Source organism: Diabrotica virgifera, chromosome 6 (assembly GCF_917563875.1).
Source record: "Diabrotica virgifera virgifera chromosome 6, PGI_DIABVI_V3a".
Taxonomy (NCBI): Eukaryota; Metazoa; Arthropoda; class Insecta; order Coleoptera; family Chrysomelidae; genus Diabrotica; species Diabrotica virgifera.
In genome coordinates this window covers 76569136-76595963 of record NC_065448.1, presented here as the reverse complement: position 1 = coordinate 76595963, position 26828 = coordinate 76569136, and the positions used below count along the sequence as shown (strand labels likewise).

Genomic DNA, 26828 nt, shown 5'->3' with positions numbered 1-26828 from the left:
CTCCTAGATATATGATCACAAGTCAGTATCTCACTACCTCTTTTATTTTCCAGGAGAACGACCCCTTGACGCTGACGATCGTGCAATCAGACATGACACCATGAAGAACCTCAGCACAATGCGGAAGATATGTTTAATCTCACAATCTATTTTGCAATCGTCGTCTCTCCTTTAGAACTGACACCATCTCTTTTATTTTCCAGAACGAGCGGAATATATATCGGGACCCATCGCCACCGGAGAACTACAGCCAGGACCTTCTAAAAGACAACGGCTTATATAATTTCATAAAACATTTTGTATTTTAATTTGTAATATTAATAATCACGATATTTTAAGTTTTATTTTGTTAGAGCCGTACCTTTTGTGATAATGAATTTGTACAATTTCAACCTTTTTTTTTCATTTTAGTTATTAGTGCCGAAAACTAGGAGTTTACCAAATGACAGTATTCTAATAAAAATAAAGTTTTTATAAAGTTTGTAAAAAGGGTGTTTTGCAGAGACCGTTAAAAATTGGCAATTTTCAACTTGAACTTTAGACCGAAATGTTCGTCTGAAAAAAAAAGTAAATACATATTGATATTTGTAGAGAATTTTAAGTACTTTAATTTATGTGAACAGACCATTTACTAAAAGTTAATAGTTTTCGAGATTTAAGCAAAAAAGCGGAAAAAAGCAGAAATTTTTCGCTTTTTTCGCGATTTGCTCAATGTTCCGTCACGAAATTTTGTCCGCAAACCTCATATTCGGATTCAGCAGCCCAAAATACATATACAATGAAAGACATCAGAACTACCCCAAAACTTTCCCACTAGGGAGCTCGTCGAGTACAGATTGACTGAATTATATGTTCAGAAATAAATCACCATCCCAAAAGGTTTGTGTTTCTGTTGTCAGCTAGGGGAGCGTTGAAGTATTACGTAACGCGGTTTTTGAAGATTTTTGACCCCCCTCCCCCCTACGTAACGCACTTTAATGGGTCGTTCACGTATTACGTAACGCAATTTTTGAAGATTTTTAACCCCCCCCCCCCCCCCCCAACCTGCGTTACGTAATACTTGAACGGTCCCTAAGTACTTATCGGATCGCCCTAGTAGAAACCAAGCCGTTTCAATATTTTATTATTAATGATAGACTTTAATGAATTGTTGATCTCGTTTCCAATAAAGTTTCGTTTGTCCGAACATTTCCTGTACCTATTGAATTTTCCTAGTGTAGAGCGATACTAAGAAGGAAATTAACTGTTACAAAGCCAATATGACCATTGATATAATTCAGGCCCGGGCTAGTAAGAGGATGTAGGTGAATAATTACGTATATCGCAAAGCATGGTCTATCGATTAAATAATCGCTAGATCTAAACCGGAAATGTTGCTGAACGTATTAGCATTGAAAGCTCGGGAGTTATTATGTGTTCACAGGACCGTTACCTTACTCTATCTGTTCGAAAAGAACCACTCGATATCAGCATATTGTGAATAGGTTTTTCATAGGAAAAGAACTGCGATTTCAACAGCAGCTCTACGTGACATTCAATTTAAGGGGAAAGGCGCAAAATGTCGCTTGTCAAAATTTTCAATGTACATATGTATTGGCTTGATCTTATAGCCTCTTCTATTACAACCAGGCAAATTTCTAACTCTGGTTTTTTCTTTATTTGTAGCATTTAGTTTAGATGTGACCGTTGACCTGATGATGATCTGAATACTGTAGATAACGGAAGCAGTCGTCGGAATTAAACAATAAATGATTGCGAGTACGTCCGTTTTTTACTTCATTCAAAATGAACTCGCATAGGAAACTCATTCAACAATTCAGAAATAGTAAAATCTAGGTATAGGATACTGTACAGGAGATATGTTTAGAATATGCTGAGGAATCCAAAAATTGAATAATATACATTGTTGTATTTGAATAAGAAAGTTGGTATTGGCCACTGTTTTATTAAATACTTAGATTTTCGCACAAGAATAAGCATAATCTAAATGTTTATTTACTCTACCAGATTGCTCCTGGCAAAAGCAATCGCTATTCTTTTTTTATTTCACTTTTCTCCCCCAATCTCACGGTAATTTACAATAATATCTAAATTAATCAATCAGAAAATGAGAAAAGAAAGATCTAAGGTCGAATACTATTACGCCCAAGAACTACTTCTTAACTGGCTGCCAAAAGAAAGTTGAGGTGTATACAACAGCAAAACATTGTACATTATTGTGCATATCTCGTGACATGATACATATCTCGTGACGAGACATTTATACTAATGATCTTCAAAACTATATGGTCGCCAAAAAGGAAGCTTCTGAATAAGACGGGATTAAAACAAAATTGAAAAGTTCTTAAGAGTAAACAGGAGCGCGTCATCAATACTTTTGTTTTTCGAAAGTTCTGCGAACTTTCAACAGTGAGGCAACAGTGCGTCGGTAATTCGACACTGACAGTGACATTTATACTAAAGATCTTCAAAACTATATGGTCGCCAAAAAGAACTATACGATCAACTTGATACCAGGGAAGGCGAAGCAAAGATATATAAAATAGCCAAACAGAGAGCAAAGAAAGCAAGAGATTTTAATCAGATTAGATGTATCCGAGATGAAAACAATAAAATACTAATTGACGAAAAGGATACCAAAAAGAGATGGAGAAAGTATTTTGACAGTTTATTAAATGAAGAATTTGACAGAAAGCCTGTGGAGTTAACGGAGACAGTAACAGCAATGGTTACCAGAATAACAAACGAGGAAGTGGCTCAAGTGCTTCAAAAAATAAAGAAATGAAAAGCAGTCGGACCAGATGATATTCCTGGGGAAGTATGGAGAGCGTTGGGAGAGACAGGAATAAGTTGGCTAGCAGGTCTATTTAATAGAATTATAGAAGTTGGACAAATGCCAGACGAATAGAGAAGCAGTATATTAGTACATGTCTACAAAAACAAGGGAGACATACAACAATGTACAAACTACAGCGCTATAAAACTACTTAGCCACATCATGAAAATATGGGACAGAGTAATTGATAGACGGATACATGAAGAAACCGAAATATCCGATAATCAATTTGGCTTTATGCAGGGTAGATCAACAACAGATGCAATTTTCATTGTAAGGCAACTGATGGAAAAATACAGGAATAAAGAGACCAACGCTCATATGGTATTCATTGATCTTGAGAAAGCATATGATAGAGTTCCTCGAGAGATTCTGTGCCGGGCACTCAATAAGAAAGGAGTCCCTGGCAAATATGTAAAGATTGTGAGAGATATGCATGAGGGAGTAACGACTAGTGTTAGGACAGGTGTGGGAGAGACTGATAAATTTCAGGTGAAAGTAGGATTGCACCATGGCTCGGTGCTTAGTCCTTATTTATTCTCATTAGTTTTGGACGAGATAACAGCGAAACTACAGGGTAGCATCCCATGGTGCTTAATGATGTAGTGCTGATGATGTAGTGTTAATAGAAAATAGTGAAAGAGACTTGGAACAACAACTGGAACAGTGGAGACAAGCTCTGGAGGAAAAAGGTTTAATACTTAGTAGTGTAACGATGGGTGCCATCGTTACGATAATATTATATTTATTCCTATAAGCCACCTAACAAGTATGCAACCAGTTATGCGTTCGTGCTTAGAACGGGTTACCTAAATTTGGGACCAAATACAATATAAGGTTGGTAATAGGTTGGGGAATTCTGGTCTTAGCGTGTGGCTGTATGGCTTCCGACGGAGGGGCATATCATATCGCCAGCGGAGCGGATTGTCACTTGAATTTCCAATCTCGTTGGATCAACCCATAAATTCTTCCGTGGCCATTGTTTAAAGAATACTATTTTTGGTTAAAACATTCGTTTATAGAAGAGCAGTTTACGTTGGAAGGAATTATTATTTTATTTTGGATTTGTGGAGTGAAGGAGAAGAGTTTTTGGTTTCCAATACTTTTTTGAAGAACAATGGGTATGTATTACAGAAATGTCTCGTAGCTATGTTTTTTCCTTGAAAAAAAAAATAGCCCTTTATTCATTTTCAATATCTTAAATATATTATCTTTATATGAATTATTATTCTTCAATCATCATATCTGCAATACTTCAATACCATCGCACTTATGTTTCTACAGAAAAAAAAATCTTTCATTATATTTCCGGTTCAAAATAAGTTTGGAATCAATGATCATTTTCATTCTCTCCTTTATATAACTCCATATGGTAATCTTTGATTACAAGATCCACATTTACTTGTCCAAATACTTTCTTATATTCGTTTAAAAAGCTTTTTCCAGTCAAGGATAATCAAGGTCAATGAACTTCAAGCATGTACATCAAACTTCATTTTTTCCCTAGATTTTGTCTCTGTCAAGTTCTGATAAGGTGATCCACCTTTTTATAGAGGCCCTGTTTCTTGTGTACTCAAGGAAAACCAGCTGATAGGTTTTTTCTATTCTTTTAGCCACGGAAGAAAGAAGATAAGATAGGAAATTAAGTCAACCAATACTTTAGTTTACCTTTATGGAATGAAACATTATTTTGGGGGATTCTTTTGGATGTAAATTGGATGGTTTTTTTGGTTCTTTGGAATAGCAGTTGAGTTTTTTTGATACTGGGAAAGTACCTCCTTGTCATACCTTCCTTTGGTTGAGTATCTCCCAAGGGTTGAGGGAAAACGGAGGATACCTTATTTGGCGCTCCCACCATCAGCTTCACATGATTTGAAGAAGCAACACGCCTACGTTGTAGCGACAGGTTTTTATAATAAAAATTTGCATGTCATTTGTTCTAATAATATTTTTCAATTACTATTTTTTGTGTCAATAACTTAAAGATAAGCTCTCTAATAATAATATACCTTCATTTTTCATTAAAAATATAGTTAACATAGTAATATTCAACATTGTTCAACAAATTTAATCTTTTCACAGTTCATATCCTTTATTTAAAATAGTTGGATATTATGACCTATGACGATGTTGTGCACAATATCTAGCGTAGATTCCCTTATTTAATACTATTTATTGCATTTGTCAGGTATTGTAGTCAGGTTGTCACCTCCGATCAGATTCGGGATTGTCAACCAATATTAATCCTCATTAATAGTCAGTTTTGTATATACATAGGTAGATCAATAATTAACTGTCTTTGTAATAAATTCAATACATTTTTTTCTTACTGTAAAAGCTGCGTTGCAGACAGGAGCGTACTGGCCTAGTACGTCAGGTATTAGCTAGTGTAAAATTGTATATAGGGTATATAGGTTTTTAATTAAATTGGGTTGTACCTACTTATATGTTTTATTATCCTACCATCTCTAGTATCTATAAAAGTATTAGTTAGGTGCAGCAATACAAGTCACTCGGCGAAGAATTTATTCAATTCTTCCGTGGCGCCCTTATACATTCTCAGTAATACCTTCTTGGTCAGTAGTTCTCTTTCTTTTCATTACTCCTTATATTAACTTATTTACTTTATCATTCAAGTATTTCATTAGGTACCGTCTTATTTCGGGCGTGCAAATACGGCCTGATCCTCTCCTGAGTCCACTTGATACAGTCTCTTAAATATCCAGCTAGCCTAGTTTCAGGAAACTTCCATAACTAAGTAACTACCCCTTTGAAGCTATATCTATTCTGCCACATCAAATCCTCATTTCGTTACAGTAGGACAAAAACAGAGTATTTGGAATGTTCATTTAAAGATGGAGTTACTACAAATAAAATGGTATCTTTGGATGGTGAAATGATTGTGAAAAGCAATAGTTTTAAGTACCTAGGACAGAGTAATGGAGAAATAGATGGAGATGCATGGAGTAGAATTAATGCTGGATGGATGAAGTGGAAAGAAACGAGTGGTGTGTTGTGTGACAGAAAAATTCCAATGAAGTTGAAAGGAAAATTCTATAAAACAGCCATAAGACCGGCTATGATGTACGGAACTGAATGTTGGGCAGTGAAAAAGAAAGAGGAACAACGAATGCATGTGGCGGAAATGAGAATGCTTAGATGGATGAGTGAAGTGACAAAGAAGCGTGACATTTATACTAACAAAAACAATAATTTTTATATTCATAGGCGCGAAATGTTGTCAGTCACGTTTGATTTCTTGTTATAGAAAATCGATTTTTAGTAGATCCAATTAACACAAAATCTAGGCATGGGATAAAAAAGTTTATTTGAAGAAACTGTATTTTTTTTCTTCTTCTTAATGGCGGTACAGGCTCCTTTTTTCAATATTTTATTTAGTTATAGAATTATAGAGTAATTTCCACATACTAACATATTTATCAAATTGAGCTCTGTACCGCCATTCTTTATTATATTACGAATATGTGTGCCAAATGTCTCGACAAAATATTCAAAATTACAGCCGCTGTCTTGGACCGCGTTTATTGCTGCCTGTTAATCGCTACTGTATGCTCTTAAATCGTTACAACTGTGGGTAACAAAGATTGCCTAAGTCAGAGTAATACAGTAATACTTGCTAATCTAAAACGTACAAAATATGTAAACGAATTCAACTTACCAAAAACAGATTCGTTATCCAATAAAGTCTTCTTAACATCGCTGACTTCAGTACCTCCACTAACAACTGACGGCGAAACTGATGTACGAGGCGGTTTGGTAACTGGATTAACATCTGTAATAAGCCCTTTCTTAATCTCCGCTTGTCCAGTGCTCATATTTATGTATTCCTCTGACGTAGTAGCATTGGGTCTTCTCTTTGAATAAAATCCATGGGTACTTCTTCTGCAAAAGCAGAATAGCGCAATCAGCACAAGAAATAGAAGTATAATAAGGCCAACTGTAAGTCCAATTACGAGAGTTGTGCTGGTTGATAGCGTTCCAACAATTCCACCACCAGTTAGAGCCCCTGGAAGGATATCTAGAGTAATATTTCTTTCAGTATATCCACCAGGATTCTTAGCGATACACTTATACTCTCCTTTGTCTTTGTAATTTAAATTAACGATAGTCAAGTTATTCCAAGTATAACCACCGATGGTTTCTTTAAATGTAAAATATTTTTGTTTGTCTTTCCTAGGGTCTCGTTCGATTATAAGTCCATTATTGATCCAGTCAACATCAGGAGTTGGGTCGCCTATAACTTTACATGTAAGAGTAACGTTGTTTGTAGCAGCTTGAACTGTACTGTACGGTCCTACATCCATTATTTTTGGAGAGCATGCAAAAACTACAGAGTCTTCAAGCCAAGACTGGTTTTCCAGTCTTTTGGGACCAGAACATATTACTTTATCAGTGATCAACTTATTGTGTTTCACGCTCCTTCTGAAAATGTCTAGCTCACAGTCGCATATCCACCTGTTGTTCTCGACATTCAAGCTGGACAATTTTGGCAACTGCTCTTTTATATCGAAAGTAATTCGCTCAATTTTGTTAAATGACAAAGAGACGAATTTTAGGTTTGGAAGGTTTCGAAACGTTTCCTGCGAAACCGTCTCAATTTCGTTGTGGTCCAACAGAACTTTTTGTAGATAAGTCAAATTAGAAAATAGTTCATCTTCTAATATCTGTATCCTATTTTGGCTTAATATTAGAGTCCTTAATCTAACAGTAGGTCGAAATACGTACTTGTTCAGCGTAACGATATTGTTTGTACTTAAGTCTAGCTCAATCACTAAGCCTAAACCAGTAAACGCCCACTGGTGGATTTTTTCTATGGTACAATTTTGTAGTTTTAATTTATGTATATTTACTAAATGGGCGTTCTCGAACACCCTTTGATCCAACGAGTAGAAGAAGTTGTTGGAAAAGTCAACTTCTCGAATATCGCCACTTAAGTCGTTTGGAATGGTATCAAAGTTTCTAGCTGCGCAATTTGCAGATTTCTTCCCGCTCACCCACAGACAATGGCACTTGTTACAGTGCTTTTCCCAGTCTTCTTGTGCCATGGTCGAAGCCAGGTAACTTAAGAATAAATACATAATTTTGAGATCCATCGTTGAACTATTTGTTAATCAGGCCAAATATCTGAAACAAAAAAACTGGTGTTAGCATTTGACTTGAAGTGAATTAAAAGAGAAGGAAATTTTAAAAATAAAATAAAACTAGGGTCAATCCATGCCAAGTGGTCCAATATAAATTAAGTTGGTTGCTTGACTATTTTTAATATTTTTTATTTTTCTACCTCTTAAACTTCAGTCCATAGAGAGAATAGAATTCCAGTTATTTTATTTTTAAAAAATTTAGTTTGCCGATGACGGCCATTTTTGTTAAAGCGTATCGATCATTTTCACGGAAAACATGTCTTCGTTCTTTAGCCAATATTTCAACTGAGGTTTGTCCTAGAACAATAAATCAAAAACCAGAACTCTTTTCTTCGGCCCACCCTGTATAAATTTGTATTCATTGTGAAATGTGGTGAAAATAGATTAATTTGTATTTCATTAGAAGGTTAATTTGAATTTTAATTACCCTTCCCGCAAACGCTCAAATTTTGAACATTTTTTCAGGCCTGTAACTCCTATATGTCGTAAGTCTGCAACTCCAAATTTTTACTCCTTATTCTACTTGTTAGGGGCTAACATTCAGCCAAATTTCAAATTTTTTCATCGGTGCCCATCAGAGATATAAGGGGTCAAACTTTGAGATTTTTCAAAAAATTACGTTTTTGAGATTTTTTTTTTAATTTACTAGAGTCTCAAAGCTCAAACTTTTTTTATTTAAGGCTGTTTTATCAGTTGAAGCACAGTGCAATTTGGAAGGGGCGTATCGCTTACATTTCTACACTGGCGACGTCAGACCCACGTGACTCTCTACTTCAAATTGATTTGAAGTAGGGTGTGCGATCTACAATTCGATCTTTACTCAGTGGCGCCGGCGGACAGGTAGTTTAATGATAACAAAATACATTATTTTGTCGGGAATACCTTTTTAGATTGATTATCGTAGATAATGTTTTAAAAATAATTATCGCATTTTTAATTTATAATATCTTAGCTAAATATAGTATTGAATAAAAATTTGTGAAACGTGACTCCAAAAAACATCATGGTGTGTATTTATAATAAATTTAAAATAACATAAAAATATTATTATAAAAAAATTACAATTTGTTGTCACAAACAAATAACCAATTTCGCAATTATAGGTTGAAAATGATTTCAATAAGTTATTTATTTATTAGAGAAAACTGATATTAGCATAGAAAAATTAAAATACATATTTTTATTTATCTATAAAAAATTGGTACCTGCCAAACCATCATAATAGTAAATGTATTTATCTGGCAAGTCCTCTGAATGGAATATGTATACATTATTTTAATATATTTATAGGTTGCAGTTACATAAGAAAAGTTTCCAATTGATGAATAAAACACAAATCGCGGATAGTAGTATAATTTTCTGTATTATTTTAAAACACCCTGTTTTGTATTTTATTAGAAGAAAGTATATAATCTGAAAATACTTTTGTTATTTAACTACCTACTTAAAATATGTGGCAACATATTTTCAATATAAAATTTTTTCAATTTTGGCAATATTTGCTTCCAAAATTCCGGCTCGGCTTTTATCTGTAATTATAAAATATGTAAATTAGTTTGTGTAGTTTAGTATGTGCAGGTATCAGTATTAAGTATACGATAAATAATGATACATAAATAATACTAACAGTAATCATAAAAATATTATATATATAATTTGTATATACAAATATATATAATATTATATATAACAAAAATACAGGTCATAAATTTAGTCACATATTCTGGGACCAAAAATAATTCGATTGAACCTAATTTACCTTAGTACAAATGTGCACATAAAAAGTTACAGCCCTTTGACGTTACAAAATGGAAATCGATTTTTTCGAATGTATCGGATACTATTGGATATTTTTGGTCCCAGCATATGTGATTTAATTTATGACCTGTATTTTTGTTACATCCTGTATATTAAAAGCCGGAGATACAGGATGCAGCCAGAAAGCAGTTTATTAACGAAAAGTCTTAGATTTAAAATATTGTTTATTATAATTTTATTTCAATTATTCTAATTGTTTAAACATTAGTAAACTTTGTATCTAGGGCTTTTCGTTGTTTTCCTCGCATTGCGAGAGATGTCGCTGGATTGCGTCTCAAAAGGTGTAATCATTGCATCGTGATGGTTTCCCTTAAATAGGCAGGATTGTTGATATTTCTTTCAGAGTTGTGACTACATAGCTTCACTGAGGATGCATGGGATGCTGAAATAGGCTATATGGAGATAGTGGTCCAACTCTGAATCAAATAAAAACAAAAACTGCCTTTATCTTTTTCATAAAAATATTGTTTGAATATTAAAATTCTGACATGAAAGAAAAGGTTTCTAATACGTTTATAGACTAATATAAATATGTACCTTATCAACAATGAAACCCATAGGTGTCCAAACAATAAAGTAGCAATATTTTTTCTGAGCTATTGCCAGCTGTCCTTGAACTTGATAAAAATAATTATCGGTTTGTTTTAATTTAAAAGTATTTTCTTCGTGTGTTAGGTATTTAATTATTTTTAATTTGACAGCTTCTTCTGGGGACAACTTACAAGCCGAATAGGGGCATTTTACTTCTACGATATGATCGTCATCAATAATGCCATCCGGACTCGCTGCCAGAAACGGATTTTCTTCAGAAATGAATAATCCACATTCTCGTACTTTTAAATTATATTTTGCTTCAAATTCCAGTTTTGCAATTGCCTCATGATCTTGCCCCCACCTTGTAGCAGCAGATCCGTGAAAATCTGAAAACAATATTTTTTTTGTAGTGTTTGCAGGATTTGTAGATTTCCTCAATTTGCATACAATTCCAAAATTAGAGGCTGTCAAACGATTGTGTCTGTATTCTTTCCACAAAAAATTTGTAGATTGGCCCCTGGTAGATTGTTCTATTTTTGCAATCTCCTCATTACTTTTTCGTAAGGATTCCAAAAAACTCTCTTTCTCGCTTGTTGTTATTTCTATATCTACTGCACCGTAATTTTTATCAGCTGGTGCACTTTTTCTTTTTTTCTTTATTAATGGGTGTAATTCTCTACGCAGTCTTCTTTTATTCCTTACTCTTTTGATTTTTTCTATGTATTTAGTTGTATATTTTCCTGGACTTTTCATGGTCATTTTCTTATGTAGGTCACTAAAGTAATGCTCTCTTTCATTGAATGATATCGCTGCAGCTTTACACCGTGTATCGTAGCTACCTCTCAGAACAAAATTAATTCTTTTACCCCCAACAAACTTTGAAATCACAGAGTTATATGTTTCTGCTGCATTATTATTCATATTCAACAATAAGCTATGAGTATGTTGAATTAGTCTGTTGCCACACGAGAGAATGTCATTCAATAATCCGCATTCTTCTAATTTGATAACAAAGTTTATTTCGTTTTCTTTGGATCCTTTACAAAAATATTGATCGCAGTTTGTATGTTGCCCAAAGACATGGTACGGACAATTTTTTATGTCTTTTATTAAGTTTTTCATTTGAATCTCCATACTATTTGTTTCATTTCTTCTGTAGGCGATCGCTGTTTTGATTCCTAGTCTTAATCTCGGTATATTACTAGACAAACGTTTTCTTAGTTCTGGCGCCACAGGTTTCATTTTAGTTGAAATTTTTTTTGCTGCCAAATCTCTTAATTTACTGCAATAATTGCGTAAAAGGTGATTTATGCATTCAATTTTTTTTATTAAAATATTTGGACCATATGGTTTTTTAATGCATAATGAATTATATACACTACTATCTCCGTCACCCACTAATTGTATGTATTTTAATCGATGCATCTCCACACTTCTTTTAAAACCTTCAACTATTATATCAGTTTCCATGGACGTGGATGATCCTTCCCAATTTTTAGAACATGTATGGGATGTAACTGTTTCATTTTTTGTTGCTGCTCTCGCGCATATAATGCAGTATTTATTTCTTGTAGCAACAAATAAAATCTTTCCAGTTTTGGCACCGACTATGCAAGCCTAAAAAACAAAATATATAGAAAGATTGTCTATCTTGTCAATACAACACACTTACTACACCTGAAGAAGCATCGTAGTTTACTTTGTACGATCTTTTGGACCAAGCACCATCAGCTATAACGGTTATTAACCCATTTCCGTCGGAATCTACTTCCCCAATTTCTTTGGCTAAAGCTAATTCCTCCCGTCCAGCCTCTTCTACGGAATCAGAAAGTGTTTGGCAGATGATATCTGCAACTGTCTCCGTATGTTTTGCATACTGCCTGTAGGACATCACAGGTATATTTAATGCAGCGTGTTGCTGCTGTATGCCTGAATAACCAGACCCGGTGGATATAGTAGCCATCACTTGTGCTACATTCAAATTCAGTGAATTGTTACCAGAATCCTCTGTTGCTATCTCCTTTTCAATATTGCACATTTTACATTTAAATGTCAATGTACTTATCAATCCATCCATTTTTTCCTTAATAATCTCCATATAAGAAAAGTTGCATGAAAATGGAAAATGATCATTCAAACCTTGAATCGATTTAATGAAAAAGTTCATGTCCACTATTCTTCTGCCTTCTACCGAAAAAGATGGTTTTTGCTGAGATGCAATCTCAATTAACAGAGGACAGCTATCACTAGAAATAACAATAAAATTTAAAGTATTTTCTACAAATGATATTATTTGTTATTATTATTATTTAAGAGTAAAACATTGGTAATGTTTTGACCATAGACAAATAATATGTAAGATCATGAACCCTGTATTTACTTTACTAAAAGTATTCAATACTATTACCATATAGGTTAACTATTTAGATATAAGAATATAGAATATAGAATAATTTTATTAACGTTTCGACGCCCAAATCGGGTGTCGTTGTCAAAATACAAAATACAGAAATATTTCCCATATAAATAGTTAATCATAAAAATGCCACAAGGAAATAGCTTCAGAACAATACCATATATAGGAATCATAAAATATAGTCATTTGTAAAATGGTTACTTACGAATCGACACTACAACTAGGTGAAGCAGATGTTTCTGCTAATCCTTGATGGAATGAACTATTTGATGAAGAACTTTTGTTTAAAGTAGCTTTTTTGATTTTTAAGTTCCTAAAAATATGAGAAAGAAACAAAATTATTCTAGGAAAAAGATACGACCTTACTGAAGATGAACTATTATGATATTTTTAAAATAAAACGAACAACGGGTGTTTGTGAAGAACGTAATCAACGCTATATACAGGGTGTCCAGAAACTCTACCGACAAACGAAGACAGGAGACTCCTCATATAATTTTAAGACATTTAAACCCAATTCATCTAGTACGAAAATGCTTCTTAAGGGAGCTAGAGCTCTTTGAAGATGGCGTCTTGTAATTAGTTTTTCTTATATACCTCCAGAACCCTTGTATTTAGAAAAACAAAAATTGGTACACATATTTATCTTCCAGAGGTGCATCGATTTCATTCATCGTGAATTTCTAGTACCGGTCATAGGCGTCCGTTATGGGTAGGGCAACGGTTATTTTATCGCATAAGTTTTTTATCTTTAGCTTTTAAGCATTTTTGATATTGGATTATTATACTGTGAGATATTCTAGTACTAAAAGGTGCTCTTGATTTCAAGTCCGTAGGACACACCGTTTTCTAGAAAAATCGATTTGAAAATTTTTCGTCTTTTAAATTTGACTATTTCACAAATTTAATTCGCGAAAATTGCCAGGCAACAAACTTTCATACCAGTCGAAAATATTGCTGGCAAAATTTTCTCTCTTGTGATATACGAAACAAAGACTGCAATAAAGTTTAAAAAAAAACAGTGTATTTTACTAACTTATACCAAGAGTAACTTTTAGTATTAGAATAGCTCATAATTTAATAATCTAAAGTCACAAATTCTTAAAAATTAAAGACAAAAATCTTATGCGATAAAATAACTCTTGACCTACCCAAAACGGACGCATATGACTGGTACTACAAATTCGCAATTAATGAAATCGATTCATCTCTGGAATATAAATAAACGTACCAATTTTCCTTTTTCTAACTGTTTTTTTTTTAATTTTTTTGGAAACTCTGTGTGTTCTACCGACTTAAAGGAAGAGTACCTTAGGTAGGAAGAATTAGGTTAAAATGTCTTAAATTTATCTAAGGAATCTCCTGTCTTCGTTTGTCGGTAGAAGTTTCTGGACACCCTGTATATATTTTTATTATATTTCCTCAAAATTCGACGTAATAATATTGTTGCTAACCAGATAAGTGTCATTGTATACTGGGTGTAACAATGATAGTGTGTTTTTTCCTCGAAGTTTGGATTGGAACACACTGTGGAATATTCTAGCGTATATAAAATAATAAAATTAAAACTCAACTGTGCCCCTAGGCTTTCTTAACATTTTGCTTTTTGATTCATTCGCTTACGTTGGATAATAAAAAGTTAGGTATTTCAACAACTACCAACGTTCTTGATCAATACAGGGTGTTTCTAAATAAGTGCGACAAACTTTAAGCGGTAATTCTGTATAAAAAAATAATGACCGTTTGCTTTATAAACATATGTCCGCAAATGTTTCGTTTCCGAGATACGGGATGTTGAATTTTTTCTTACAAACTGACGATTTATTTATTATTCTAAAACTAGTTGAAATATGCAAATGAAATTTAGTAGGTTTTAAGAGGTAGTTATTGCGCATTTTTTGACATACAATTAAGAATTTTATATTCACCATTGGCGTTCATACGGGTCATATTACTCGATCATTCTACCCATATGCACGCCAATGGTGAATATAAAATTCTTAATTGTATGCCAAAAAATGCGCAATAACTATCTCTTAGAACCTACCAAATTTAATTTGCATATCTCAATCGGTTTTAGAGCAATAAATAAATCGTCAGTTTGTAAGAAAAAAATCAACATCCCGTATCTCGGAAACGAAGCATTTGCGGACATATGTTTATAAAGCAAACGGCCATTATTTTTCATGCATAATTACTCCTTAAAGTTTTCTCATTTATTTAGAAACACCCTGTATTGATGAAGAACGTTGCTAGTTGTTAAAGTACCTAACTTTTTTATTATCCAACATAAGCGAATGAATCAAAGAGCAAAATATTAAGAAAGCCTAAGACTGCACTTTAGTTGTAATTTCAATATTTTATATATGCTAGAATATTCCACAGGGTGTTCCAAACTTTGAAGAAAAAACAGATTATCATTGTTACACCCGGTATACAATGAAACTTATCTGTTTAGCAACAATATTGTTACATCGATATTCTTGAAGAATGAAGCTATAACATATTAAAAAAATAATAACCGCACTATATAAGTCAAATTAAATAAAAGCTTTTAAAAACGGTTGTAAATACTCGTATATAAATAATAAATACTTACTGTAGTGCAATTCCTCTCCTTTTCCTTGGCCTAGGACGTTTACTGGGACTCATTTCTTATCTTGTCAACTTATATCACTAAACTAATCTAATACTTAAAAATACGCGTAAACTAAAGAACTTGTAACTTATACCACTAAACTAATAATATATTACTTAAAAATACCCGTAAACTAAAGAACTTTTTTGTTTTCAAAATAACTAAGAATACTATAAACTGTAAACACTAGAAACACTAAGAAAATACAAGAATGAATAACTACTGGAAATAGTTTCTAATTTAAGCGAACTGACCGGACCGACTCCGACTGACCGTACGTTTATGAGATTTTGACGTCACGAAGGCGATAACGTTGAAACTAAGCACCACTGATGGGTAACACGTTTCACTATAAGATTTCAATATTTTTAGCAATTTTCTTCAAAGTTGGAACACGCTTTTCTCGATTATTACTGGACACAGAAAGGTGAAAAAAATATCAACGATTACAGAAAAAAAAACTCTTTCAAGTGATGGGAGTAAAAAGTTTGGTTATAATAGAACGTTAAACATTATAATCCAATTTTTCAACAGAATTTTCAAAAAAATAAAAAATTAAAACCATCACTTTCAAGGCAACATAATTTCGAATAACGTGTCCAAATTTCGAGACATTCTGTCGGTAAATAACAGAGAAAACACTGTCCCTAGGTTTTGGTGCACCGATAAAACAGCCTTAAAGTATGTACGTATGTCTTTTGCAGAAAAAAAAATACAAACCATTATCGGCTTGCCTTATGCTGTTAAAAAATGCTGAAAATGGAATTTTGTCAGTTTACCTCTTCAAACTTTGAGGTTCATTTAAGGCCTTAAGGGTAGTTTGAAATTAAATAATGAAGCTTAAAATAGGACAAAATCTCGCAATTTTTACAGAATGGATCGATTTGCTTGAAAATTTGATAATAAGTAGTGGATAGTCCAAGGGTCAAAATCTATATGATGCCGAAAGGCGCTTTTACCATGGGGGTGGTTGCCACCCCATGTCGTGGGTGGAAATTTTTTATTATATTTTTACCGCAAAATGTGGTAAAAACATTCATTCTATCGATTTATTCGCTATCGAAAGTGTTTTATATCGAAAAAATGAATGTTTTTAATGAGTCTTCTGCTAATTCAGTTTTTAATCAGTTAACTCAATAATTTTCGTTTTATCAAAACAACTTTAGTTAACAAAAATGTACCTTTTGAAAAAAATAAACAAAACCATTTTTTTTTGTTTTCTTTAAGACCAATAGTAATCGAGCTATACCTACTTTATTATATTATATGTTAGCTCTTCTTCGTCAAATGCTAAATATTGTAGTTTCAAAGTCAAAAGACGGGAAAACTATGTATTTTTTCGAGGATAACTTGTTCAAACTAATTTAAAGTATTTAAAAAATATCTATCTCCACAAAAAGTCTCTAGCTCAAAAATTAAGTGACATAATGGAAATAATGTCAGTCGCTATTTTTTTTTTCAGCAAAAAGTGATCTGAAGCAACCACCTAATCACCTCCGTAATTAAAATTAGTCATTGATCTGATTTGGTCTTCTTTATTTATGTATTATTAATAGGTTCTAGAAGTTTTATCGCCTTAGAATGATTAGTTAAAAAAGGGGGTTAAAAGCGAATAACGAGTTTTTGTAGTTTGGTAAAAATGCCTTTTTCTTCAGAATATAAAGATTAGCATCAGAGATACGAAAAAATATTTAAATATGAAATTGAATTTAATTAATTGAAGATTATTTAATTCCCAAGAACCTGGTTTGAAAATTTTTTTTCTAAGGCAAAAATTGAGTGAGCTATTGACAATTAAAACTTGTAATAGCATGCAAAAACCACCTTTACCAACCCTTTCAATGTCACCTCTTTTTGTGACTGTGGATTTTAAAAGGATTTAATATTAATAGCCTTATAGATCTTATAAAAACCTACAAAGTTTCGGTTAAAAAAATCAATATAATGAGTAAAAATGAATAAAAAAAAATGAGAAATCCAATTGGAAGCAGTAGCGGTGTTTTTAGTAATTGGCCATACTCATTCTTCTTTATTTATCTATGAATTATTAATATATTCTAGAAGTTTGACTGGCTTAGAATGATTAATTTAAAAAAAAACTGGAGTTTACAGCGAATAACGAATTTTTGTAATTTGGTAAAAAATGCCATTCTCTTCAGGTAAGAAAGATTAGCATCAGAGATAAGAAAAAATCTTTAGATATAAAATTGTAGGTAATTTAATTCATTTATTTTAGACGCTTATTGTTAGAATTTTTATAACTAACAGATTGCTGAATAAACATTTCAAAAAAAAATTTAATTCACAAGAACTTGGTTTGAAAAATTTTTTTCTACGGCAAAAATTGAGTGAATCGTAAATGAGTATACCATCGAAAAACATTGATTTTTTAGATATAAAACTAACACTTTCGATAGCGAATAAATCGATAACTATTAATTTGATCAAAAAAATGTATAGAACGTTTTTTGCTTAGAATGAATATTTTTGTCAATTTTTGCGGTCAAAATATAATACAAAATTTCCACCCCCGAGATGGGGTGGCAACCACCCCCATGGTAAGAGCGCCTTACAGCATCATATAGATTTTGATCCTTAGACTATCCACTACTTATTCTCAAATTTTCAAGCAAATCGATCCATTCTGTAAAAATTACGAGGTGAAAAGCTTCAGTTCCTGGACTATTGTTAGCAGGTTGTTTCTTCCTGAAATGTATTTTTTTGGAGCAGGTCTTTTGTGCTCTATAATAATGATTTGATGACTGTGTTTTTGATATTTAATAGTTTCTTATTTAAAATATTATAAAGTTTTCACAAAAGTAGCGCTGAATATGCATAATTCACTACATTTTATCAATATTACTACAATGTATTTAGCACTGATTGCAACGATTACAATATATTTACCAATTTTATTAGCCGGCGCCGCCTGTCAATCAACTAAAACTCGAATTAATTACTCAAATTATAACGTCACGTTTTGGCTGTAAAATAATTTATGAAATGTAGACCAATCAAGTTAGTAAAAAATAAGCCGTTTTTCGACATAATTGAAAAGACGAGGTTTGACAGTTGAAATGTGTAGTATGAGATATTACAAAAGGGCTACCATCTTGGGATTCATCAATTTTTTAGTGGAACAATTTTTAAATAAACAATCAAAACGTCAAACTTAGTTTTGTGCTCATAACTTAAAAACTTGTTTATTTAGAGATTTGACGTTCACAGGTAACTTTTTTAGAATAAAAAGATACATCGAATGAAATACGCTAAATGAAAATCGGTTAATAAACAAAAAAGTTATTGCAAAACAGACGACAAAATCATTGTTTTTTAATATTGTTAATAACAATTTTATTGTGTATTAGAATATGTTTAAATATACCTAAACTTGAGGGCATTATGGTGTTTGAATGGTGTGCAAAAAATGGTCCATATCTGTTTAATAGTTTTCGCAAAATTGAATTTGTTTATAAATTTTTTTGAAAAACGAGCTAATTTCTGAGGCTGGTCCAGTTAATATAGCTGAATGTATCTCAATAATCCGGAGCTCATTTGCTTCGATAAGATGTATACTAACAGCCTATGAAAAAAAAAGTAAAAAAAATTACATATACGTACACAAAATTATTTGTTAATAAATAGCAGTTTTTAAACTTATAAACAATTACAATAATTTCGTAGAAATTAGATCAAATTAAATGGCAATAAAAAATACGGAAAGCTGGTTAAAATACACAACTTCTAAAAAAAAATTTTAGGTCGTACGACCCTTGGGGTCTGAGATAGCCCCTTTTTTTGAAAAAATCACTGTTACGTTAATTAACAACACTAAGATCTGAAATTAACCAATATTTTATAAGAAAAGTCAAAGTTTTTAACAAAGTTTTTAGCAAGCAAAAATGTTAAAAAATGTTTAAACAGTAGTGTTATAAACAAAAAGTATGTTGCGTTCCGACTAAAGTAAAAAATAGCGGGCGTAGTCGACTGACTGAATAGTGCACGCGGTTGACGACGGCGACGGGCAGCAACTCCTAAAATTACGTTATACCGACCACAAAAATCAACTTTAAAGTGAATAACAAATTTTCGTCATTCCTTATGTTTTCGAGGTCTCCGAATCCGAATATGGAGTTTATTTTTTTCTAGAATTAGTGGAACATGTTCAAAAATCAAATTTTATGCCAAAATGCGATAAATCAATTTTTCCGCAAATCGCCAGGAAATTTTGACATTCCTGTCAAAATTTCTTGAAGAAAAAGTCAGAACTTCCTTACTGTAAGGAAATGTCATTTCCTTACTGTAAGGAAATGATATTTCCGTACAGTTGTTAGTGTTCTACATAAATGATAGAAAACACATTGCTTATAAGGAATTAATTTATATTTTGAAAACATCAAGTCATTGCTGAATACATTTTTAAGATCAATTTGTTATATTTACAGTAATTTGACAGTTAGTACAATTATTGAACATTGGAGGAACACTCTTAGAACTATGAGAAACATTTTGGACAACATGCAGGGTGGAAGGGTCATTTTGTTGAATATTTTGTACTGTGAAAATTTTATTTGCCACCTCAACCTTATTGTTAAGCGATTCTTCGATATATCCTTCAGCAACGTTTGATGACTTCCATCCGCCATGCCTCTTTAAACTAGTTATGTCGGCACCAGAGTCAACCAATATTGTTGCAGAAGACCGACGAAAGCAGTGACCAGTATATTCTGTCGGATTTACCAAGTTCAAATAAGTAGCAACTATTTTGGGCATTTTTCTAAATTGATGAATTCCTACCACTTGTCTACAACCCTTTCCGCTTTGATATTTAAAGAAAAATCGGTCACTGTTCATATTTTCTGGTCTTAACGAAACATACTTTCGATAAACATTCAAGTAGATCTGATTAATTACAAATGATCTTGGTTTGTTGGTTTTCGAATCAGGTATGCTGATTAAAAGCTTAGATTCTAAGTCTTCTATATCGTGTACAGTCATTCGAACTAACTCATCCATTCTACAGGCCCCAGAAATACCAAATATTACAGCCACCTAAAAAATAAATAAAGCTATAATCTAAATAGAAATTAAAACCTTGTAAATTACCTTAATCATTAAATTTTCTTTATCTGGAGCTTCCTGGATAAATTTTTCAATTTCTTCCTTCGTTAAAATCTTAGATTTCTTTGCCCTATAACCTTGAGCTTGCCGTTTCAATAAAGAACGAAGTTTTGAGTATGTAGATATATCTACATTGTGTTTAAGTGCAAGGGTTGACTTCAGCATTGAATAATTGGCCCATAATGTTGAAGATTTCATCTTTAAACAAAGGTCTAGGAAGTATGCCATTACAACATTTTCTGAGAAAGAACTCGTATTTTTACTCATGCGATAATCCATAGAACGTCTGTATGCATTTTCGTACTTTTCTCTTGATTTCTTTGGCAATAATTCTAATGAAGCAGTATTCACTGCCTCAACCAGCTCTGGAGGAGTCCCAGGAATGGAAATTTCATCATCACTTATCATTTTACTTTCGAGAACACCAGCAATTAAATTTATAAGCGTCAAGTTTGACAATTCAACCTCAATACGTTTCCATAGTAACCCAAGTAATTTTATTAGGAATTTCAAAGCACCATTTATTTGGGAATAAAATTATCGCGTTTTTTTTAAATCAATCAATATCTGTCGAATTTTAAACGATTTGCGGAAAAATAGTATGTTTACCTCGTAGGAAAAGCCACATTCCTGGACTCTGTGTTGCTAAGTCTCGGCTTGCGCCTCGACTTAGCAATCTTCACAGTCGTCCAGGAATGTTAAGCTTTTCCTACCCGGTAAACAATGTACTATTGATGATTTTTCAATTTTAACTCACTGTATTTTTGGTCGCTGTAAATATTTCCTTTTGAAAATTTTACTGTGCTATCTTTGAAGCATTTAGATAACAATGAGATTTCTCCAAAATGATTAAACACATTAAAAGAGAAGTTGTTAATTTTTAAACATTTTGTCGTCAGATTTCGTTAGTTTCATGCTTACTTAAAAAATTTGATTGACAAACTTTTAAGATTATAATTTTAACTAACACAGAAATAAAATATATAGGTCTGGATCCCGCGTATGAAAAAAAAGTTGATTAATAGCAAGCTGAAAATTTGTTAATAACTTAAGGGTGTCTAGTCGGATAAACTTTGATATATGGGAACACTGGAACAGGGGCAGTTTTAATTGTGGAACAGGTTAAAAATTTGGAACGGTCACACCACGAAAACGGCACATTTATTTTGTCCGACAGAACAGACTTAAACTCTTCGAACAGAGATTAAACTCTCATGCAAAAATTAGACTGCTATTTATCACCAAACGGGCGTTTTAATGAGTGGAACATGTAGAATATGTCAAATGACAGGAATTATGACAGGTAATAAATAGCAGTTTTGCATGAGAGTTTAATCTTTGTTCGGAGAGTTTAAGTCTATTCTGTCGGACAAAATAAATGTGCCGTTTTCATGGTGTGACCGTTCCAAACTTTTAACCTGTTCCACAATTAAAACTGCCCCTGTTCCAGTGTTCCCATATATCAAAGTTTATCCCACTAGACACCCTTAAGCTATTAACAAATTTTCAGCTTGCTATTAATCAACTTTTTTTTCATATGCGGGATCCAGACCTAATAGTTCATGAAGAAATTTTCCAAAAAAATTTAATTTAAAATATGCAATAGGAAAAATGTTATGTGACTTTATAGACGAGCGGCACACTGGCACACCCCAAAAAAAGCTTATTTCTCGAGATACTGATACTAATTTTGGTAATACTTTATATTTTTGATGGTGCTGAAAACGAAAATTATGGTTGTTTTGAAAAAATGCCCATTTTTTTGAAAAAATCACTGTTACGTTAATTAGCAACACTAAGATCTGAAATTAACCAATATTTTATAAGAAAAGTCAAAGTTTTTAACAAAGTTTTTAGCAAGAAAAAATGTTAAAAATTGTTAAAACGGTAGTGTTATAAACAAAAAGTATTTTGCGTTGCGACTAAAGTAAAAAAAATAATGGGCGTAGCCGAATGAGAATAAATTCGCGGACTACCATTCGCTAGCGCTAGACCGGTGCAGCCCATTTTTAACATTGACAGTGTACCGGATTTGAAGCTTAATATTATATTTATATATTTTGGTAGAAACTTGCATTTTATGAATATTATTATCTTGCACATTTATTTAGTAAAAATATATTTTAAATAAATAAATTTAAAAAACGACAATAAAAAGGCCACTTAAAAAAGGTTTATACATCCCATTAGCTGCTTTGTTTTGGATAATTTTTCAATGAAAATAAGATAAACATTATTATTTTAATGTGGTACCATAGATAAAAAAAATAGTAAACTTGGTACAGTAGAACCCGATTGGTAGGTATAGGCCATTTTTTATTCTCTATTTTGAATCCGTGTGTAGTCCAGGCTGTATCGTCGACCCCATTAGGTAAATTATTCCGATTCTTATTTTTTGCACAAACTTACTCAAAAAAAAGTTCCTTATAACAAATCCAAAGGGTACCAAGAGCTACCGCGGCCGGAAAATTGTTTAAACAATTTTTTCATTAGTTTTCTGTTAACTTAAAAAAGTTGGGTGACAAACTGTTTAGTTTATAATTTTAATCAACGCAGCATTAAAACATAGGTCCTGAAGAAGTTTTCTGGAAAATTTCATGTCAAAATATGCAACAGAAAAAAAGTTACGCGACCTTATAGACGAGTGGTACTCCCCAAAAAAAAACGCTCATTTCTCGAGATATCAACCACACTGTGGTGAATGGCTAATTTTGGTCTTACTTTATGTTTTTGATGGTGCTGAAAACGAAAATGAGTTTTATTTTGAATTTTAGATGGGGAAACATTGTCAAAATCGAAATTTTACCCTAAAAGTAAAAAAAAATGAAATCACGTTTTTCTTAAAATTAAAAGTTACACCAACTTTTTTCTATAAAACATTTTGTTCTCTGTACTCTAGATTTTAACATAAAATTAATTGAACAGCTAAATTTCAAATTTTGTCACTCAACTTTTGCGATTAAACTTTGCAGTTCAAGAATCTGCACCTTTTACTTCAAACAATTTATAACTTTCTTTATAGCAAGACAGAAATATTGAAGCAGGTCCCATTGTCTTCAGAATGGTGAGAAATATATACTATAAAAATTTCAGAAAAAAATATTACAATGGAACTGAGTTGAAGCAAGTTAAACGCAAAAAAACGTGATTTTTATTTTTAGGGTAAAGTTGCGATTTTTATAATGTTCCCCCACGTAAAATTCAAAACAACCCTAATTTTCGTTTTCAGCACCATCAAAAATATAAAGTACCTATTACCAAAATTAGTATCAGTATCTCGAGATATAAGCTTTTTTTTTGGGTGTGCCAGTGTGCCACTCGTCTATAAAGTCACATAACATTTTTCCTATTGCATATTTTAGATTAAATTTTTTTGGAAAACTTCTTCATGAATTATATTTTATTTCTGTGTTAGTTAAAATTATAAACTAAAAAGTTTGTCACTCAACTTTTTTAAGTAAGCATGAAACTAACGAAATCTGACGACAAAATGTTTAAAAATCAACAACTTCTCTTTTAATGTGTTTAATCATTTTGGACAAATCTCATTGTTATCTAAATGCTTCAAAGATAACACAGTAAAATTTTCAAAAGGAAATATTTACAGCGACCAAAAATACAGTGAGTTAAAATTGAAAAATCATCAAAATTGATTTATCGCATTTTGGCATAAAATTTGATTTTTGAACATGTTCCACTAATTCTAGAAAAAAATAAACTCCATATTCGGATTCGGAGACCTCGAAAACATAAGGAATGACAAAAATTTGTTATTCACTTTAAAGTTGATTTTTGTGGTCGGTATAACGTAATTTTAGGAGTTGCTGCCGGTCGCCAACCGCGTGCACTATTCAGTCAGTCGACTACGCCCGCTATTTTTTACTTTAGTCGGAACGCAAAATACGTTTTGTTTATAACACTACTGTTTAAACATTTTTTAACATTTTTCTTGCTAAAAACTTTGTTAAAAACTTTGACTTTTCTTATAAAATATTGGTTAATTTCAGATCTTAGTATTGTTAATTAACGTAACAGTGATTTTTTCAAAAAAAGGGGCTATCTCAGACCCCAAGGGTCGTACGACCTAAAATTTTTTTTTAGAAGTTGTGTATTTTAACCAGCTTTCCGTATTTTTTATTGCCATTTAATTTGATCTAATTTCTACGAAATTATTGTAATTGTTTATAAGCTTAAAAACTGCTATTTATTAACAAATAATTTTGTGTACGTATATGTAATTTTTTTTACTTTTTTTTTCATAGGCTGTTAGTATACATCTTAACGAAGGAAATGAGCTCCGGATTATTCAGATACATTCAGATATATTAACTGGACCAGCCTCAGAAATTAGCTCGTTTTTCAAAAAATTTTATAAACAAATTCAATTTTGCGAAAACTATTTAACAGATCTAGACCATTTTTTTCACACCATTCAAACACCATAATGCCCTCAATTTTAGTTATATTAAAACATATTCTAATAAACAATAAAATTGTTATTAACAATATTCAAAAACAGTGATTTTGTCTTCCGTTTTGCAATAACTTTTTTGTTTATTAACCGATTTTCATTTAGCGTATCATTCGATGTATCTTTTTTTTCTGAAAAAGTTATCTGTGGACGTCAAATTTCTAAATAAACAATTTTTTAAGTTATGAGCAAAAAACTAAGTTTGACGTTTTGATTGTTTATTTAAAAAATGTTCCACTAAAAACTTGATGAATCCCAAGATGGTAGTCTTTTTGTAATATCTCATACTACACATTTCAACTGTCAAACCTCGTCTTTTCCGTTATGTCTAGAAAAAACCTAACTTGATTGGCCTAATGTTACATCTAGAAAATTAGAAAAATACTCATTGTCGAAGAAAAAAATGATCAGTATTTTTATTATTCGGGGATACGATAACGCAAACCCACGTTAAAAAAAATCTAGCGAAAACTAAACACCTAACCCACGCTAGATATATCTGAGTATATAACTCTGGTCAATAAAAATATAGAAAAGGTTGAGTCGTATATATACTTAGGAGAAAAAATCGAACTGTCAAACCTTAACCTAAAAGCTGATTTAAACAGATGTTCCTTAGCATGGGCAGCATTTCGTCGATTACAAACAGTATCAAACTTGACAAAACTACTAAGTAACTCTAAGGCAAAAACCTTCGATCAGTACGTATTGCCAGTTCTGACATATGGAACTGAAACTTAGACATTCTTCTTCTTTGAGTGCCTCTTCTATCGGAGATTGGATATCATTAGGGCGATTCTAATTTTATTTACTGCTGTTTTGAACAATTCGTTAGTGGTACAGCCAAACCACTCTCTCAAATTTCTCATCCAGGACATTCTTCTACGGCCTGGATTTCTTCGTCCTTGGATTTTTCCTTGCATTATATTTTGTAGGAATGTGTACTTTTGTCCCCTCATCAGGTGGCCTAAGTATTCAAGTTTTCTCTTTTTTATATTCAGTAGAACTTCTGGCTCGTTATTTATTCTGCGAATTACTTCTTCATTTGTAATTTTATCCACCCAACTTATTCTTAGTATACGGCGGTAGCACCACATCTCAAAGCTTTCAAGATTTTTAATATTCCTCTGTTTAAGAGTCCATGACTCAACACCGTAGAGCAAAGTACTGAATACATAGCATTTTAACATTCTAGTTCGTAGATGAATACTAATATCACGATTACAAAATATTTTTTTCATTTTTATAAAAGTAGACCTGGCAATTTCAATACGTCTTTTTATCTCGTGATTTTGGTCACCTGTTTCATTGATAAGGGTTCCCAAGTATTTGTATTCGTTTACTTTTTCAAGTTGGGTACCGTTTATTGTGATACTAGTGTCATTTATTGTATTCTTACTGAAGGTCGTATATTTGGTTTTTTTGACGTTCATCCTTATGCCGTAGTTATTACATATCTCATTCATACTTTCAACTAGATGTTGTAGATCTTGCGCTGTTCTTGCCATTATCACAGTATCGTCAGCATATCGAATGTTATTGATAACTTCTCCATTGACTATTATCCCTTCGTTTGCATTTGAGAGAGCTTCTTGGCATATTTGTTCGCTGTAGATATTAAACAAGAGCGGTGACAATATACAACCCTGTCGTACCCCTCTACGTATTTCTATTTCGTCCGATGTTTGGTCTTCTATTTTTATATTAGCTCGCTGATTCCAGTACAGATTTAATATTATTTGTATGTCTCTGGTGTCAATGTTCTTACTCTCCAGGATTTCCTTGAGTTTACTGTGGCGTACTTTGTCAAAGGCCTTTTCAAAGTCTATAAA

General features: G+C 32.3%; 1 protein-coding gene across 4 annotated transcripts in view; it reads right to left on the bottom strand.

The window, feature by feature from the left end:
- LOC114339984 (uncharacterized) overlaps positions 1 to 26828 on the bottom strand; it is a 1283677-nt gene that overhangs the window by 53419 nt on the left and 1203430 nt on the right. For all 4 annotated transcript variants that reach the window (XM_050652564.1, XM_050652566.1, XM_050652562.1 and 1 more), the window contains one exon: positions 6516 to 7981. In XM_050652564.1, coding sequence (XP_050508521.1) covers positions 6516 to 7950 — 1435 coding nt within the window. In that variant the 5' untranslated portion in view covers positions 7951 to 7981. The remainder of the gene's footprint in view (positions 1 to 6515; positions 7982 to 26828) is intronic.